Raw genomic sequence first — 20749 nt, 5'->3', positions numbered from 1 at the left:
GTTGTGGAGATTAAGCAAGCTATTGCCCAGAGTTGCAGAGTGGTACTCCATGATTGGAATGGCACCGAGGCGAGAATTATCAGGTCCGTGGAATTTTTGAGGCCAAGACCCATCGAGGCGGGGAATTGAACCCTGGTCCCGGGCTAGACCTCTGCTTCAGGGTCTGCCGCTCTAATCATTGAGCCACACTTCTCTGGTTAATCCCGCTGCTTCCTGCCAGACCAGCCCCCTCCTCCCTGGAACAAGTAGCAGGTGAGGAGCTCTGGTCCCAGTCAGGAGGGCTCGCACAGTAGGGACTGCAGCGTGGGTGACCCATATTTTCTTCCCTTTTTGGGGAGAGGGGGAACTCGGGGAAATGGGGGGTCCGTGATTGGCCCAATCCCAGACTCCGGGATATGGTGGAGTGTGTTTATCGGCAGCACACCTGGACACTCATTCACCACAGCAACCTTTGGCTGCACACCTTTATTCGAGATCCTAAAAACTACGTTTACAATAGGTTGAATTGAAAGTGTCTGATGTCAACTCTGGACATGACTGGGAACACCGGAGTACGTTTCCAGGGGATGCAGGGTTTGTGGTCCGGGTTACACTGTGATATGGTGAGTCCATCTGTTCCTCTTTGTAAAGTTTATTAAATTAGTTTACTCTGTGGCCCTTTCATTGTGTGTGCGAGTGGGGTGGTGGTGGGTGTGTGTTTGTGGGGGGGTTAATGTCGGAGGTCCATGAATATTTCACAAAGACATGTGAACATTTCGTGTACCTAAGGCTAATTAGGTCCAGAGATGGCTGGACGAACATTTAGTAAATTCTGGGGCCCACTGTACCTCCTCGGAGAGAGCTAAGGCAAAGATTACCACAACATTCAATGAGATGCAATTTTTAGCAGCCAGTTGCATTCTGGGCGCCGCGGTCCCTGAAGACTGGCATTGGTAAAGCCATACATTAGTTGTGTCGTTAACAGCCTGCAATTTTTAGATAAAAAAGTTTGGTGGCAATCATGCTATGGACATAATAACAAGTGTAAGTAATATAAAGTAAAGATTACGCAGTATAAACACGACGAGTTTGCAAAAAACGGACAAAACTGTGTCCATTAGGATCGAACAATTGACTACTTTGGAAATGCAGGGACCAGATTTAGAGGGGTGGTCTGAGCCTTACAGTCGTTTATTAGGTCTCGGCTAGCGAAGGGTCGTTCTGAGAGCAGCAGCTGCTGACGCGTCACTTTTTTAATCAGTCTCTATATAGCGCTAACTTGACCTGAAGGTTTCCGACTTAACAGTATCCGAGCGCTTTACACGAGCACCAGTTACTGTTTTTGACAATATCCTTGTGTATTTCGCTGCTTCAAAAATCATAAATCTCAAAACGTCTTTTCCACCTTTCAGATAATCTGTCAATTTTTATTAGTCATTTATTTTTTTAATGCTTAATTTTTAGTGATAAATGCAAAAATCTAGAAACAACGGTGCCACTTCTGCTTTGGCTCCCAAGATCAATGTGTATGTGTCTAGATCTATGTGTGTGGTTCTGTATGTGTGTGTGTGTGGCTGTGTGTATGTGGCTCTGTGTATGTATGTGTGGCTCTGTGTGTGTGGCTCTGTGTAAGTGTGGGTGGCTCTGTGTGTGTGGGAGGCTCTATGTGTGTGTGTGTGTGTGTGTGGGTGACTCTGTGTGTGTGTGGCTCTGTGTGTGTGTGGGTAACTCTGTGTGTGTGTGTGTGTGTAGGTGGCTCTGTGTGGGTGGCTCTATTTGTGTGTGGGTTGCTCTATGAGAATAGCCCTGTGTAGGTGGCTGTGTGTGGGTGGCTCTGTGTGTGTGGGTGGCTTTGTGTGTGTGTGGCTCTGTGTGTGGGTGCAAATGCAATAGGTCTCGCATTTGAGAGAGATTAAGCTATTGACATTGTAAATAACAATGCAGTTTCTTTAAATGTTTTAAAAACAAAAACATAAACAAAAATAATGTCATGAGCAATGCCAATAGCTCTAACTTTAACAATGCCGAGACCATTGCATTGTAAATGCTTGTTGTGATTAGCACTAGGTATGGCTGTTGCAGCAAAGGAGAACAATAGGATAGTGTGGCAAGTCGATGGAAGAGGTGATGCTGCAGTTCCTGAAGTTTTATATCTATGTTGTGGGAATTGTTAAAGCAGTTCATACTTATTATAAAAGCCATTTTAATTAAAAAAAATACTTTTTTTGACAGCTTTCAACCGACTGCATTGTCTAATTTTGTTTCAATCCAATTATACTTTAAAAAGGCACTACAGTAAGAAGTGCCAAGAAAATCTTTCTCACATACCTTTATTAAAGGAAAAGTGAGAGAAAAGAATGCCAATGTCACTAGATAAGCTGCAACCTACAAGACCTATAAAACTGATAGTGCTCTTTTATAAGAAGCGCATTTCCATCAGCATCCCATCATGCTGTGTCATTTGCTCTAGGTCTTTTTACTGGGTCCTGTCACACTGCGCTCAGCTTTTTTGGGCATTCTCTTTCTTTTGGAAAACCTTTCCAAACCGTTTAGATTTTCATTCACTTTAAATCTTTTAAAACCAAGCATTTATTTTCTGACACAAACTTTTTTTTCTATTCATAAGATGCCAGCAACTTTTTTTTGTCTCTTCTATGTAAGGAAGAAGGCCCAAACCGATCCAATGCAGTCTGTTCATGTGTTTGAGTGTTATCGAACAGAAGACTCAACACTGCATGGAGATATGCAGGAGGACGGAGAAAAATTCATTGTTCAAGGTCTGCATGAGGGTCAGCAGAGAGGCCTGGGTTAAGATCTGAAGAGCGTGGAGAGGATGCTCCTTCTTCCACTGGCCTTTCATCTATCTCTAGAGACTCCCACAAAGGGAGATTCTAAAACAGATAATGACATGAGGAACAACAATGCTCGCAGTTGGTGTTTAGGTTTACCTTGTCGCAGAGACGACTACTTCACTGTTGAGGACAGGCTTGCAGTCAACATACTGTTTCATGACACACCATCGAGCAAGTCTCTTTGCCTATCAGCACACTGGATGCATTCATTAAAGAGACAGATGCTTCAAATTTAAGGCTGAGAGGATTCAGCAGCCTATTCTCCGGCCTATAGTTATTAGAGTCGTTAGTCTCTCTTTATATTTTACCACCTCAAAGCCACCAAACATCTCCTGTGCATGTTGTTTCAATTCCTGCATTTACTCTTGTGCCTACCACCATGCCACAACCTGTGACACTTCCACCACCACTTCTGCTTTATCTCTCGTGAACACTAATCTAAAAAGATTGAGGTCACGTCACCAAAGTGAAGGCCATTCTCTTTGGAAAGGCTATTCCACATGTCTCATACTAGATCTTAAGCAAGTTATTTATCTGCATAGATACTCTCCTACTCTTCTGGAATAGCATTCATCTTGTATCTGTCCAGTCAATCATATCAATACCTTTATTGAAGTACTTGTCAAAGTTCAACATTCTGATACCTACACAAGCGACCTCTACTTCCATCTTCTTCACAAATTTACATCACCAGTCTGCCATGAGAAGATTACTTGCTCTGGTGCCAGCTTCACTGGCACCTACAATTGTGATTCTCCTAACTCCTGCTTCAACCAAGTGTCCTCCGGAGATAGATAGATAGATAGATAGATAGATAGATAGATAGATAGATAGATAGATAGATAGATAGATAGATATATAGATAGATATATATATAGATATATACTCCCATCTGCCGAGCTGCACCACCCCACGATTCCCAGGGGACCACGGGAGTGTATTCACCACTCTCTAGGTGGAACAGAGAGTTCGGATCAAGGACTGGCAGGCAAGCTGGGGCTCACGTTTGGGCTGCATTTAACAGGAATTAGCGCACCGTTATTAAGGTTGGTGATAATTGTGGCACTACGATTCCCATAAGACACTGGAAACACGTATAAGGGGCGTGACATTACTATCGGAAATAGTTGCCCGCCAAGCGCGTTCCTTTCCTTAAAGCCTCTGAAGAGATGGTGAAATTTCATCGAAACGCGTCAGGCGAAGGAAAGGCTGTTCATTATACTGGCGAACCTTCTCGTCCATACCGTGATTAAAGGCTGGTAACCTTCTCTCTGGTTCGAGTGCAGCTCAAGGGGCTACCTTGTTTTTGGATTTTGAGGCGGACGCCCATCTGCCGAGCTGCACCACCCCACGATTCCCAGGGGGCCACGGGAGTGTATTCACCACTCTCTAGGTGGAACAGAGAGTTCGGATCAAGGACTGGCAGGCAAGCTGGGGCTCACGTTTGGGCTGCATTTAACAGGAATTAGCGCACCGTTATTAAGGTTGGTGATAATTGTGGCACTACGATTCCCATAAGACACTGGAAACACGTATAAGGGGCGTGACATTACTATCGGAAGTAGTTGCCCGCCAAGCGCGTTCCTTTCCTTAAAGCCTCTGAAGAGATGGTGAAATTTCATCGAAACGCGTCAGGCGAAGGAAAGGCTGTTCATTATACTGGCGAACCTTCTCGTCCATACCGTGATTAAAGGCTGGTAACCTTCTCTCTGGTTCGAGTGCAGCTCAAGGGGCTACCTTGTTTTTGGATTTTGAGGCGGACGCCCATCTGCCGAGCTGCACCACCCCACGATTCCCAGGGGGCCACGGGAGTGTATTCACCACTCTCTAGGTGGAACAGAGAGTTCGGATCAAGGACTGGCAGGCAAGCTGGGGCTCACGTTTGGGCTGCATTTAACAGGAATTAGCGCACCGTTATTAAGGTTGGTGATAATTGTGGCACTACGATTCCCATAAGACACTGGAAACACGTATAAGGGGCGTGACATTACTATCGGAAGTAGTTGCCCGCCAAGCGCGTGCGTCAGGCGAAGGAAAGGCTGTTCATTATACTGGCGAACCTTCTCGTCCATACCGTGATTAAAGGCTGGTAACCTTCTCTCTGGTTCGAGTGCAGCTCAAGGGGCTACCTTGTTTTTGGATATATATATATATATATATATATATATATATATATATATATATATATATATACACACATATATATATATACACATATATATATATATACATATATATATTCACTGAAAAAAACATAGGTTTCACACATGTTATAGTTAGCTGTACATTTCACTCGTAAAAAACCAATGAAATTCCCCCGTTATAGTTAGTGCAGGCAACTATAACTCACGCGACCGCAATCCTCTGCTGATGCTAATACTGTATTTAGACACTTATTTGCCCATGTCTTCTTCCATTAAATTTTAGCTATACATATATTACAAATATTTTTTTTTCATAAAGACACATATGTCATCAGCAGAAGATTGCGGTCGCGTGAGTTATAGTTGCCTGCACTAACTATAACGGGGGAATTTCATTGGTTTTTTACGAGTGAAATGTACAGCTAACTATAACATGTGTGAAACCTATGTTTTTTTCAGTGAATTTGCAAGGTTTTTTAAATGCTAATTCCTAACTATAACGTGTGTGAAACCTATGGTTTTTTCAGTGAATTTGTACGTTTTTTTAAATGCTAAGTTACTTTACGCCATTTGTGGCGTGCGCGCCCAGTTAACGCAGTTCGTTCCGTGCGCGCACGGTGCGCTTTGCGCACCGTGCGCGCACAGTGAGCACGCGGTGCGCTTTGCGCACCGCGCGCCCACTTTCCGCAGTTAGTGCCGTGCACGCACAGTGGTCACGCGGTGCGCTGCGCGCACCGCGTGCCCACGTTATGCGGGATGGGCTATGTACGCACGATGCGCTTCGCGCACCGTGCGCACATGGGGGACATATTATGCGCATCTTTGTGAAATTTATTCTTTGTTTATTTCTTATCTGTAATAAGCCATGCACAAATGGTGCCCTTGGGGCACCATTTGCACACGGGGTGGGGAGGGTGTGGATAATTTTTTATTTTTTAAATTTTTACCGTACGCGTACGGTAAGCGTAATCGGCGATTTTCCGAATTTTTTTTTTATTTTTTTATTTGGGCTTGGGGGTTGTTTGGGGACCCCTATATCAATGCTGGGTGGTTAGGATCTCAAGAAACTGCCTCTTTAGACATTTTTTGGCATCGTTTTTGCTGCCCAACTCAGAGAGCGAGAGAGAAAATGGCGGCCGCCGCTTCCTGGTTTCAACCGATTCGAATGTTTACTAAGATCTAACAGCCAATCAAAATCGCGCTCGCGCACGCCACCGTACGCGTACGGTAAGCGCACCGTAAGCGCACCGTACGCTGGCTCAGATATATATATTGATTTAAAGGCTATTTTCTCTGAATCTACTGAACAGATTTACACCAAACCTACAAAAGGCACTTCCTTGACCTGAGGACTACCCCTCTGCCAAATTTCAAGTAATTCTGTTCAGCCGTTCGGGCTGTAGCTGTGTCTAAAGGTCCTATGGAAAAATGCATGGGAAAAACGCGTTTTGGGACCCCCCTTTTATCTCAGCCCCCGCTTGACGAATCCCCCCGAGACTTTCAGGGTAGGAGCGGAGCGTAGCGCCCCACCTATTTTGAAAACTTCGCGAGGATTCGTCAACCGGCGCCAAAGTTATTCAAAATAGAATGTTGCGGATTTCCTATGGAAACGTGGTCCTAACTATAACTACCTACTGGCGACCGCCAGTAGGTTATATATATATATATATATATATATATATATATATATATATATATATATATATATATATATATATATATATATATATATATATATATATATATATATATATATATATATATATATATATATATATATATATATATATATATATATATATATATATATATATATATATATATATATATATATATATATATATATATATATATATATACATATATACATATATACATACATACATACATACATACATACATACATACATACATACACACATACACACATACACACATACACACATACATACATACATACATACATACATATACATACATACATACATACACATACATATATACATACATATATACATACATATATACATACATATACATACATATATACATACATACATACATACTTCCAGAGCAGGATCTGCTGTTTCTGGGTTCAGAACCACCACCATACCGTCAAAGATTCCGCTACCAAAAAATAACATGCTATGGCACAAGCCTTGACTGCACTTCTGGAGAAGGAAAGTAAAACATTTCATGCAGGTGGAAGAAAAGTTTGCTGTACCTCAGCAACAGTCAAGAAGGCTGTCAGTTCTACTGTGCTGTTAGGCAGATGCAATAAATCCTTTTGGTATTCAAGGTTGCTCTTCACACAAAAAAATGAATATCTTCAATAAATAAGAGTATTGGTTTCAAAGCAGGTAATCAGTGATGCTGTTGATTCGTATGATCTGGCATCATATGGCTATTATCATGGCCTTTCCATGAGGAGCCATTCCTCACTTCACCTCACTGACTTTCAACCTGAAACTCAGCAAAGGATTATGAACCTTCCTTTTTCTGATAATGCACTGTTTGATTCGCAAAGCTGATAACCAGCTGGGGTGAATGGAAACATAATTGCTGACTATTGATTGTTGTTTTTCCCTACAGAGTGTTTGAATCTGTGTCCACAGCAATACCTACTTCTGAATAATATTGGTAAATTATAACGCCATCAAAAGTAGGTGGTGGACAGCACCCATCTACGGTAAAGCAAAGCCTCTTACAAAACATTAACTCCTCCCCAACCCATCTTCAGCCCTCCACCCCAAGATGGAGTATCATTAGAAACTATGCGGGAAAAATGACAAAACAAATGACAAGTGAGCGCTGAATATTAGCAAAATGACTAGCTTACCCTCCAACCATTCAAAGAGGTCTTGCCAGTTTCAACAGGACAAGCTTCAGCCGGAAGTCTTTATCCGTCTAGAGAAGCCAGCTGTAGAAGAGGTTCCTCATTCAGAAAAAAGGAAAGGTTGCTGTTATTTTCTGGTTGGAAAAAGACCAAAGATAAAGTTCAGTCCCTTCTTCGATTTGTCTGGGGTGGAAAAAAAGAGAAATTCTGAATTTTAGCTCTCGATTGATCTATTCATAGCCCTGAAAGGGGATTGGATGCGTTCAGTAGATCTTCAATATTCATACTTTCAATAATAGAGAAACAGCAAAAGTTACTGAGGTTTCTTGTCAGAAAAGACTGTTGCAATACACAGTTCTTCAATTTGTCTTGAAATTGTCCTAAGATCCTTCTACAAGTGTTGTGAATTCAACAACAGTGCACTGACTAGGCCAGCAAGTAGGTGCAAGACCTAGACTACTGTCTCACCTACAATTTAAAAGGGACTAATAACCAGATGCCCTCAGATCAAAGCAGTTCATTGTGAAGTGTTCAAAAGGCAGAAGCAGATTTACTCAGTAGTATCTTTCAGGGGAATTGCTGCATTCAACAAGTGTCATTATCCTCATCTGCTCTTGGACAGTGCTGCACTTTAGATGTCATTTTATTTCACTTTCAGCATTTAAATAGACAACCATTACGATATACATTTTTACTTAAACATTTAGAGCTAGGAAATGAGTTGTAAAACTTTGCAGTGTCACACTGTTAATGGATTAATGCTTTATATTTTCAATAAATAGCAGAACAAAACTTGTCCCATTGGCTCCTTTTCTGTTTGCTTGATATGGTCTCTAACATCCTAACTCAGATAGTTAAAACCATCAGCATGCAGGTCTTACTTTGTCCTCAGTTTGAATGTTGTATAAACATAGACTTTAATAACCTTATCTTTCACAAAGGGTCGCCCAGGCAGTCTGGTAAAAAAAGATTACATTTTTACTTCTGATCATAAAACGTTGACCAATCATTATATTGCTCCTCTGTGGGAGAGAAAAACACTCGTGGAAAGAGAGAATATTGACACAGATGTACTTCTCAACAAGAGGACATTCGGTGAATCATGATACTCTTTCTCTGAGACAGAATAATACCTGAGAATTTGCATCCTTTTCAGAACTGTTCATAAGTAAGATGGGTGTACAGCAGGAGCATGAAGTGTAATTTGTTTGTAGGATTAATGTCAGACCGCTTCCAAACAGTTATCCATTGCTGTTTACCTCTAAGCTGGGTAAATACTGTTCTGATAGGTAGAGCTTCCCTCAGATTACTTGTGTAAAACCCTTCCATTCAACAGACTGGATCTGGAAATCTAAGACTTGTCACAGATATTGACTGGTGCTGTGTGGTGCTGCAGATTGTCATCGGAGCCTCATGGGCTCCAATTATATTGCTACATCACTGTACATGAAGCACACTGGTACTGGTGAGGTTAGTTCCTTTCTTTCTGCGCGTGTACCAAAATGGATCTGTGGCCTCCCATTTTTTCAGCTGATTTCTCAACGTTATATCTGTTAAATTATGTGTTTTAGAGGTCATGCATCCTCAGATTCATGCACATTTGAGCACTGCTCATCTTGATGATGTTGGTTATGGATCCATGTCCTCAGTGGCCATGGCTAGAATGTGTCCATGAGCGACCACCAATGTCTGTGATTAATTCAAGCATTTCTTCCATTACCTTATAGTATGTTGCATTAGTTACCCTTAGTATGACAGGTATGCCCGACGTGGGTCCCTTACTTTCTATTCTAGAGGACTCTGGCTATACCACTTCGACAAGACCTAAGTAGGTTGAAACTTGTTGGGGTTGCTTGTGTTCCTTTCTGGAGAAGAGCTGGTATGGCAGTTCTAGCTGAACTCTCCCTATTGGAGCAGGACTGAGACTGATTTACATATTGTAAATCTGTGTCTAGTGTGTAATAGTGAGTGAAAAACAATGGTTTGAAATGTAGCACTAGTGATTGCCTGTGGCCAGGATTAATTAAATCATTCCTTACATCACCTTGTTGTATGTTGCAGTCATAGGGAAGGCAGTGGAGACTCAACAAACTATTACATTTGGAACAGCTGAAGATCTCTTTACATAGATTGTCTACATGAATCTACAGTTTGAGTAAGCTAGCAGGGGTCATTGTATTCCAGGGTCCATTCTACGTGAATCTACAGTTTGAGTAAGCTAGCAAGGGTGATTGTATTCCAGGGTCCATTCTACTATGGATGTGGCAGGTATGAATGCTTTGTTTAGGGGGATTCATGTTTACCGGATTTGGGAGGCTGTCATCTGGTACTCTGTGCATTATTTCATTAAGCATTATTGGTTGGACATGGATGAGAGAGACTTCCTTCTTTGGTATGACATTTCTCCATTCTTTTTTGGTGCGATCTATTACTTACCCTTTACCTGCCTCCTGGATAGATGCAGTAATATCTGTCCATTAGAATAATAGATTACTTATCTTATTCATTTTCTTTCTGATAGATGGACTTGTATATTCCTTACCAACAGCTGTCCTCTCTCAAGTATTATTCTATTCCGGTATGTGTTAGTCCTTTATAACATGTCCAAGCGTCTTCTGTCTTTTGCATCCCTGCCTCAGTAATGGTGAGGAAACCAGAACGCAGTTGACATCACTGGCATCAGTGTGCTTTATAAACATTAAGTGGCATCATAATTTGAGCCGTGTTAATGACCTGCAGTGCCACCTGACACCGGTGAGAGGCTGGGACAGCTTTGCATTTTTAGATCCTGACAGGTACCTGGAGGGGGCCCTAGGAGGGAGTTTATGGGGACTGAACCATCCATCTGAAAGAAAGATATGGAAGGGTAAGTAGCTGTCAAATTATGTCATTCATTGAGCCCTATAAGAGTAAGCTGTTTTCCCAACTAGGTCACCAAGTAGTATTTCAACTAAGTCTGCTTTTATATTTTTTTGCGGAGTTTTATATAGCGAAAACTCGACAGGAGGTTATCAGAGAGCTTTACATGAGCACCAGTTGCATTACAGACGGACTCACTCATTTTGTTAGGCACAGGGAGATTAAGTGATTTGCCCAGAATGGTAGAATGTTGAGCGTCCCTGCCGAGTCTCGAATCCAGTGCCCCAGCTTCGAGGACGACCTCTATAGCAGTTAAGCCACATCCTCTCCCCTGCTTAGGTAGTGCTTCAATACAGTGCATTACTTTTTTTAGGCCGATAGCTGCAATAAATATACAGTTAAGAACCCTCAGATACAAATATTAGGTATAGAAAGTGTCTCAAAATGTACATAGCCTCTCTGTGGGAGTGTTGCTGACACTGGCAACCTCACCTTGATTCAAGGATAAAATTAGTGTTGTTTGTTGGTAGTTTCACCTTTTAAAAGTGCACATTTTTGGTTTGCTTCTCTTTGATCTTCAGCCTCCTCATTGCCATTTAACAATGGACCAGATTCTGTGTTTCTTAAAGTGCAATCTCCATTTTATAAAAAAATACTTCCTCATTATGATAATTGTTGTTTTCAAAAAAGAAAATGTGATTACTCGCCATGCCACCCCGTTAACTGACGTAGTGTTCATTTTCCTTCTGGGATAACAGTGTTGACTGAGCTTCCCTCCACTTCTCTTCATGCCATATGCTTTAACAAGTCCTGTAGTCTGGCTAGGCTGTTCATCAACTGTCCACCATTTGTTACTGTTACTATTTTTTGTGTATTTGTTGTGTTGTGGTTGCTTGTATTTTTGAAGGGGCCATTGCAGAATGTTCGGGCTTGTCTCCTTCGCTTTGGTGCATCATCAGAAGGATGAAGTTATGAGCGATTTGTGCTTGTAGCGCTCAGCTTTGGATATGCCCGTTTAATTAAAGCACTCCTCTTGTCTGTGCCAGAGCACCCATGAGGGGAACTGCCCATACATGCTGGTCCAGTGCCAGGCTTGCAAGGTGATGATCAAGCTGAACGATAAGGAGCGGCATAATGAGCGAGAGTGCCCGGAGAGGAAGCTGAACTGCAAATACTGCAAGCTCTCGTTTTTCTTTCCTGAAATCAAGGTAGGGTACGCCTGTGGTCCTTAACCCACAGAGCTTGTGTTTGATTTGAGATCTATTAAGTAGTGCCAGGAAACAACCCAGCAGGAACAAATTATTTAAAATTCCTTTTATGCTAATAATTGAGCAAGTGTGGAACTAGATTGAGTCCTAGAGAGGAGTGTCGGGTAAATGAGGTAGAAACGCGTTGTGATGTTAAGTCAGGGAATAGTAAGTAAGAATTGGTGGTAAAGGGTCTGAATATGATTGGTGCTTGAGCCAAAGAATAACTGTGAGATAAAAAGAGACTAAAAGTGATTTATGTTGGGAAAAGGAGCTTTGAATAGACTCGTTGCTGGCATGGTGTCGAGTAAAAAAGTGTTGTGTTTGTTGAATGAACATGTAATTAGCAGCAGAAAACAGTCTGTTAATAGGGTAGGGAATGAGAGTTACAAAGAGATCAGGTAACAGGACAACAGAAAAGCAGGGTTAGATGGAGAAACTCGTGAAGTGCCTGTTGATACTGGTGATAGGGAATAGACTTGTGGCCTACTTGACTATCACTGGTAGCTTATTTAACAAAGGCAGTTAGGTTGCTGATTGACTGACGGATAATGAGACAAGCTAGTGCCAGTGCTGAAAAATGAAATGGAGAACTTATAACCCGAATGCACATTAGGGCTGGTGGAGCGAAAAAAGGCAGTCCGGTTCGGCAGACCAGTAGGCATAATTAATGGCAAGAGAAGGTGGGTCTTTGAGAGTGTTGGTGTAGGGAAGACTGGGGACCTTCAGGTGTTGGAGGAGCAGTGGAAACTATTGGCATCCGGGTGTAGAATGGGAATGTGGGGGTAGGCTGAGTAGGGGAAGATTTGCCAGTGAAGACTGAGAAGGAATTGGGCTTGTTGGAGAGAGCAAGGAGTGTCATATGGTTCGAGGCATGTGGGCTGCTGAATTCATATCTGTGCATAGATCGCCGCCTAGTGTTGGGTCCGGATGTTTGCACGTTGTTGTCCTGGAAGAGTCTTCGAAGTATCCTTGGATAGGTGACTCCTCCCCTGGACTACAGTGCGCATGGGCATCCTCTCCATCCTCAGATTGTTTTTTTCCGCCATTGGGTTCGGATGTGCTATCTTAGCTCAAGTTAGGAAAATATTTTTTCAAGGCCAAAAGGCCTTTAGTTCGCGTCGGTACTGTTTATCGATCGGGTTTCGATAGAATTTGTTAGTTTACTAACTTTCAGCACCGACTGCTTTCGCATTTACCTGTCCATCGACTACTTCGACGATGGAATCCAGGACGCCATTCAAAAGGTGTCCGGTATGCAATGCGAAGTACCCACACATCGACGTCCATCCGGTGTGCAACAAATGCCTTTCGCCGGACCACGACGAATCAACATGCATGGCCTGTGCCCGGTTCCGCTCGAAGAAGACTCTGCGGAATCGACGAGCGGCGAGACTCGAGGCGCAGCACGCGGCACCGGCCCCGACAGACATCTTCGGCGAGGCCGAGGACGTCGAGGAATTGGAAGTCTTGCCCTCCAGTCCCGTTTCCGAACACGAACCCGGATCGGACGAGGAAGACGAGTCACTCTTCCACAGAGGTGAAGACGACACCGAGGTAGGAGACGACGAGGAGGCCTTCGGGGCCGAAGAAAGTAGCTCCAATGATGAACAAGGCCTACCTGTTCAAACCGTTCAAACACCAGTGCCACAGCCTATGGCTCCGGTCGAGGGATCGCCTTCGGGCCTTACCCGAGACCCATCCCGCAGTTCTTCGGCCCCGCCCTCGGGCCCGGCCTCGGACGTTCAGCGGCAGCCATTACTACATAAACAGGCTGGTTTCCCTATCACAAAACCGAAACCGAAAGCTGCTCAGGTTCCACCGAAACCGAAACTGAAAGTAGCGCTGGTCGGATCGAGGCCTTCGACGCCAGCGCACCGCGTCGGCACCGACCGCACCAAGAGGGACTTCGGTGCCGAACTTGAGGCGGGCGACGTTGGAGTCGACAAACGGAAAAAAGCCATCGGCACCGACAAACCTGCTCGGCTACCGGCACCGACGACACCAAGGGCCGTACCGCCTGCTGTGTCTCACATCGCTCCCTCGACGACACCTAAGCCTCAGGCATCGAAGACTTCGACGGTGATCTCTTCACCCCGACTCGATGACCCGCCGGCACCGAAAAAATCTACGGCCGCCTCTACGAGCCTGGCCGGTGCCAAAGCCTCGAAGGCGCCCCAAGTACGACCTGGTGTGACGCAAGGCAGCAAAACCACACCTGTCCTCCAGGACACATCGGGCTCCGGTTCGGTCGGAGCTCCCGCAGCCTCTTCGGTGCCGACCAACATTACCTTCGGCTTGCCTCCGTCAACAATCCCAAAAATGTTCCAACTCAGGACACGGGTCACCCAACCTACGGTCACACCTGCTGAGACGTCTCCAGCACGTATCATCGACGCCGGCACTGGCAGAATGATTCTCCAGGACCGAAGGATAACTTCGGAGCCGCCATTGGACCCTTTCAGGATCCCACTAAAAAGGAAGTTGCCTGCAGAATCGGAACCTCTCCTTTATGAACCCTTCCATTCATCCTACCAGGATCCACACCGGTTCTCCCCCACACGCTCCGATACAGACGCATTGGAGGACTACATGGCTGACCAAGTCCCCTACCATGTAGACACGGACCCTGATGACCAGCAGGACCCTGATCAAACTTGGGGCGACCCTGCAGACCCCAGTGCACCTCTCGATGCACAGGATCCACAACTCTATGGGGCAAAGACATCTCCTACGGAGGATACTGCAGCGTTCAATGCTCTTATCGAACGTGCTGCCAATAACCATGGGGTGCAGCTTCACTCTGATACCATCGAAGATGACTTTCTAATGGACACCTTTGCATCCTCAGAAAGACATGTAAAGACTCTGCCAATGTTGAAGGGGGTCCTCAAACCAGCCAAGGACATTTTCAAAGAACCCACCAGGGCACGAGTGATAAACCCCAGGATTGATAAAAAATACAGATCAGCACCTGGGGATCCTACTTACATCAGAGGACAATTACCACTCGACTCCATCGTCGTAGCGAATGCACGCAAGAGGGCACACTCGCAAACAACAGGTGACGCTCCTCCCCCGGACAAAGAGTCCAAGGTGTTAGAAACCTCTGGCAAGCGAGTTGCCGCCCAAGCTGCCAACATATGGCGCATAGCCAACACTCAGGCGCTCCTTGCTCGCTATGATAGAGCGCACTATGACACACTTGAGCAAATATTCCAACATCTCCCTGACCAGTTCAAGGAAGGCGCAGAAATGCTCATCAGAGAAGGACAGCTACTAACGAACGCTTCCATCAAATGCGCACTAGATGTTGCAGACACGGCTGCCAGAGCCATAAACACAAGCGTCATGTTGCGACGACATGCCTGGCTACGGATCTCAGGATTCAAGCCCGAGGTACAAAACAATATACTGAACCAGCCCGTCAACCCCGACTATTTATTCGGGCCAGAGGTTGACACCACCCTCGAAAAGATAAAAAAGGATACGGACACTGCAAAGTCCATGGGCGCACTACAAACTCAGTCCTTTCGGAGCGGCTCCTTTCGTCGCCCCGGAAACAAGGGAGCAGGTAGAGGACAGGGGTCACAACAAACATATAACAAAGGCAATACACAGACCACCTATGATAAAAACACCAGAGGTGGATATCGTGGCTCCAGCACAAAGGGCAGAGGACGCGGCTACGGCAACACCAGGTCCTCCCCCAAGAACAAGCAGTGACGCCCTCTCCCTTCCTCCCGACCACATAACACCTGTCGGGGGAAGGCTACAAAGGTTCCTGTCCACGTGGAATTCCATCACCACGGACAGGTGGGTCAAAGATATTATAAAATACGGTTACTGTCTGGAGTTAACCTCCACTCCACCCACAATACCACCAAGAAGCCGTCCTATGTCCTCAGAGCACTTAACGCTCTTACAGCAAGAAGTGCAAAGTATGCTTCTAAAAGGCGCTATAGAGGTCGTACCCATCCACGAGCAGGGTGCGGGAGTGTACTCCCTCTACTTCTTAATTCCAAAAAAGGACGGGTCGCTCAGACCTATATTGGACCTGAGACCCCTGAACCAGTACATTCTTTCAGAGCACTTTCATATGCTCACTCTACAGCAAGTCCTTCCGCTTCTCAAGCAGGGAGACTTCCTAGCCACACTGGACCTCAAGGATGCGTACTTTCACATACCCATCCACCCCTCACACAAAAAATACCTCAGGTTCACTGTTCAGGGGCAGCACTATCAGTTCAAAGTCCTTCCCTTCGGCGTGACAACAGCGCCCAGGGTTTTCACGAAGTGCCTAGCTACGGTGGCAGCACATCTACGGAGGCAGCATATACACGTCTACCCCTACCTAGACGACTGGCTCGTTCAAGCGAAGTCAGCCCAGCAATGTGCAAGCCACATGTCCCGCACCATTCACCTTCTTCACAGTCTGGGATTCTCACTGAATTATCCAAAGTCCCATCTCCAGCCCGCACACGTACAACAGTACCTAGGTGCGACTATAGACACTCTGGCGGCCACAGCTCAGCCAAATTTAGTGAGGATCGACAGCATACAACTGCTGATCTCCAAATTCAAACCCAATCACTCACTTCCAGCGCGAGTGTTCATGCAGTTGATAGGCATGATGGCCTCCTGCATCTTCATAGTCCCGCACGCGAGATTACATATGCGCCCACTTCAGGAGTGCCTAGCACGTCAGTGGAATCAGGCTCAAGGACAGTTAAAGGACCTAGTGTTGGTGAGCGGTCGGGCATACAACTCTCTGCATTGGTGGAATCCACAAAACCTTTGCAAGGGCCGACCGTTCCAAGAGCCTGTCCCACAAATAGTACTGACAGCGGACGCGTCTCTCCAGGGATGGGGAGCTCATGTACTCCACTACACAGTGCAAGGACTATGGACAACACAACAAAAGAAGTTGCACATCAACCTTCTGGAATTGATGGCAATCTTCCTAGCCATGAAGGCATTCAAAGTACATCTATGCAACAAGGTCGTGTTGATCCGGACGGACAACATGACCGCAATGTACTACATACAGAAACAGGGAGGCACACACTCTCCACAGTTGTCTCATCTGGCTCAGAGCATGTGGAAGTGGGCCATTCAAAGGAACATGTTCCTCATGGCGGAACACCTCCCTGGCAAGGACAACCAGATGGCGGATCTGCTCAGCAGACACAGCCACCAAATGCACGAGTGGGAGTTACACCCATCAGTACTCCAACCGTACTTTCAGCAGTGGGGTCATCCGGAGATAGACCTATTCGCGACAAGCGAAAACGCAAAATGCCCAAGCTTCGCCGCCAGATTCCCACATCCGCAGTCGCAGGGCAATGCGATATGGATGAACTGGTCCGGCAGATTTGCGTACGCTTTTCCCCCAGCGCCATTGATACCGCTAGTGGCCCACAAACTCCGACAACACTCCCTGACACTCGTCCTAGTTGCTCCCACGTGGGCACGCCAGCCGTGGTACACCACCTTCCTCGAACTTTCCGTGGTGCCGCATCAAAGGCTGCGGATCAAACCCGCGCATTTGACGCAGAACCATGGAGAGGTTCAGCACCCAGATCCGCAACAGCTGAATCTGGCGATCTGGCTCCTGAAGTCCTAGAGTTTGGCTATCTCAACCTGCCACCTGACTGTATGGACATCATCAAGGAGGCCAGGAGACCCACTACCAGAGCTTGCTATGCAGCCAAATGGAAAAGGTTCGTCATTTATTGCGGTAATAATGACATCAACCCGCTGGACGCATCCATCCAAAACATCATCTGTTATCTCTTACACCTATATAGATGCAATCTGGCGTACACCTCTATACGTGTCCATTTGACCGCAATATCAGCCTATCTGCAAACCAGGCAGCACCTCTCTCTATTCAGAGTGCCTGCCATCAAAGCATTCTTGGAAGGGCTCAAACGAGTCATTCCACCTAGTCACCCACCGGCTCCAATGTGGAACCTCAACTTGGTCCTCACACGCCTGATGGGTCCACCCTTTGAACCTCTACACTCATGCGAGATTCAATTCCTTACCTGGAAAGTGGCCTTCCTAGTGGCGATCACTTCCCTCAGAAGAGTTAGTGAACTCCAGGCACTAACCGTTCAAGAGCCATTCATTCAGGTTCACGCTAACAGGGTCGTACTACGTACCAACCCCAAGTTCATGCCCAAGGTAATATCGCAGTTCCACATGAACCAGACTATTGAACTGCCCGTTTTCTTCCAAAACCCACAAACTGTTGCAGAAAGGGCACTACATACACTAGATGTACGGAGGGCCCTCATGTACTACATCGACAGGACTAAACCATTCAGGAAGACAAAACAACTGTTCGTTGCCTTTGCCCCACACCACAAAGGTAACGCCATCTCCAAAGCAGGGATAGCCAGATGGATAGTTAAGTGTATTCAAATCTGTTATCAAAAGGCAAAACGCACATTAACTATTCCACCACGAGCCCACTCAACACGTAAGTTGGGGGCTTCCATGGCCTTCCTAGGAAATATTCCCCTGCATGATATATGCAGAGCAGCCACATGGTCCACTACACACACATTTACAAAACACTATTGCGTAGATGTGCAGTCAAAACAGCAGGCAGCTGTAGGACAGGCTGTTCTCAAAACACTTTTTCAGACCGCTGCAGCTGGCACGGGTAGCCGCCGCTAATAGAGGGCACTGCTATGTATTCTATGCACAGATATGAATTCAGCAGCCCACATGCCTCGAACTGAATATGCTACTTACCAGTATGCATCTGTTCTTGGCATGTAGGGCTGCTGACATTCATATCGCCCTCCCTCCTCCCCGGCGCCTGTCGCAGCTGCAGCTCTCAGAATTACTGCAAGCATGGTCATCACTTTCTGTATCTACTCCATCACTGCCACAATGGCGAAAAACAATCTGAGGATGGAGAGGATGCCCATGCGCACTGTAGTCCAGGGGAGGAGTCACCTATCCAAGGATACTTCGAAGACTCTTCCAGGACAACAACGTGCAAACATCCGGACCCAACACTAGGCGGCGATCTATGCACAGATATGAATGTCAGCAGCCCTACATGCCAAGAACAGATGCATACTGGTAAGTAGCATATTCATTACTAAGGGCCAACAGTTTCCTGAACTATCTCGGTAGGACATTTGTGGACATCGGGGTTAGTTGGGAGTCTAAGATTGAATCCTGATTTAGCACGGGTGTTTGAACATGGCAACTACCCGATGCAGGCATGCTGAAAAGAAAGCAAGGAAAATCGATTGACGCTGCTGCAGAATGGGGAAGGATAGTTGGAAAGATATTTGGGCTGGATGTAAAGCAAGATTTGTTATCTTAAAATCGTTCATTGGGCTACGAGGGACTGGCTTTAGAAAATCAACTAACAAAGACTAGATTTGAATAGGGCCTACCAGAAGCAGGTGGTCGACAGTGAACCAGGAAGGTGAACTGGGAGCTAGGGATGGTCTAGATGTGAGAGGAGGTGCTAGCTCAAGACATGGTTTAAAGTAGTTGCAGGCACTTGATGATGATCAGGCCATAAACAAATGTCTGTGATGAATAAATAGATTAGCAAAGACCCAAATATAGAAAGGGAGATAGGTGAGACACTTGGGCTAGTGAGAGCTACAGGGTCAGGTGGATATTGTGGAGTGTTACAGGTGGCGGAAGGACCACAAGTGTTGAAAATAAAAAATACTGTAAATGGGAAGTATAATAAAGGGAGTATTAACTAATGTGAATTTAAGGTTAATGTGCTGGATAAGCAAGTACTGTAGTAGGTAAAGTGCTTTTCAGTGGTCACCTAGCTAAAGAGAGGACAGAGTTGGGCACTTGATAAGCTCATCAGTATTCAAACTCAGTAAAGAACTGGGAGTGGAAAAAATGGATTAGTTGTAAAGGCTAATCTAGGACCGAACACCAGAGAGCATTGGCGAGTGAGCAACTAGACAGTGATAGAGGTGGAGCAGAGATTGTTGCAGTATTTTCGATTAATTATTGAAGTCTACTGTAGACCAGTATCTACAAATTGTACTCCTCTTGCCTCTCCTTCAGTCCTTAAATATATTTTCATATAAAATTTATGCGCTGTCATGAAAGAAGGTTTCCATTCTATTAAGGACACCGAGGTGAGGAGTATGCTTATATTTCTAGTTTTACTTTTATACTTTTAAAAGCTGCATTTAACATCATCCAAGTCAAGGACTACTATTCCCATAGGTCTACCAATCAGATGGTTCTGTCGCAACATACAAACATCCTGATGGGGCAGCCTTCCTCTTTCTTCATTCGAAAAGCCCAGATATAAAATATTCGTAGCATTTGTTGGATGCAGATACACATGCTATGCATACTCCTGCCATCTAGTGTTGGGCCCGAACTATGCAAGTTATTTTTCCCTCAAGGAAGTTTTATGATCGGTGTTGTGCGTCTTATCTGCTCCCCCTCGCGGCATTGCGCATGTCGAATACTTTGTTCCTTAAAACGTACGGTGCCACACGGCGTACGGCAAAACAACGAAGATCGATTACTACCCTGGGAAAGACTTCCCGGCTTCATAGTTGACCCTCGAGAATGACGATCTCTGTGTGATGGAGACAAAGAAATAACTATTCCGACTGAACCCTCGGTGTGAAGCCAAGTGTGCCCACTCTGACACACAAGACGAATGTAATTTGTGCCCATCTCCAGAGCACGAGGAAGAACAGTGCGCCGTATGTGCATTGTTCAAAAATGAAAAGACTCCTAGAACACAACAGGAACGACGCCTCACACATACTATGGAGCACGCAGCTGAGGCAGAATTCAGCCACAACAGCG

At 45.3% G+C, this 20749-nt stretch overlaps 1 protein-coding gene across 5 annotated transcripts in view; it reads left to right on the top strand.

The window, feature by feature from the left end:
* Positions 1 to 20749, top strand: part of TRAF2 (TNF receptor associated factor 2) — a 407403-nt gene that overhangs the window by 250149 nt on the left and 136505 nt on the right. For 3 of the 5 annotated variants that reach the window (XM_085610939.1, XM_085610929.1, XM_085610949.1), the window contains one exon: positions 11717 to 11878. The exons of the other annotated variants lie outside the window; for them this stretch is intronic. In XM_085610939.1, the coding sequence (XP_085467065.1) occupies positions 11717 to 11878 (162 nt within the window). The remainder of the gene's footprint in view (positions 1 to 11716; positions 11879 to 20749) is intronic. 5 annotated transcript variants of the gene reach the window in all.

Source organism: Triturus cristatus, chromosome 1_2, assembly GCF_964204655.1.
Source record: "Triturus cristatus chromosome 1_2, aTriCri1.1, whole genome shotgun sequence".
Lineage (NCBI taxonomy): Eukaryota > Metazoa > Chordata > Amphibia > Caudata > Salamandridae > Triturus > Triturus cristatus.
This window is presented reverse-complemented; position numbering and strand designations above follow the sequence as displayed.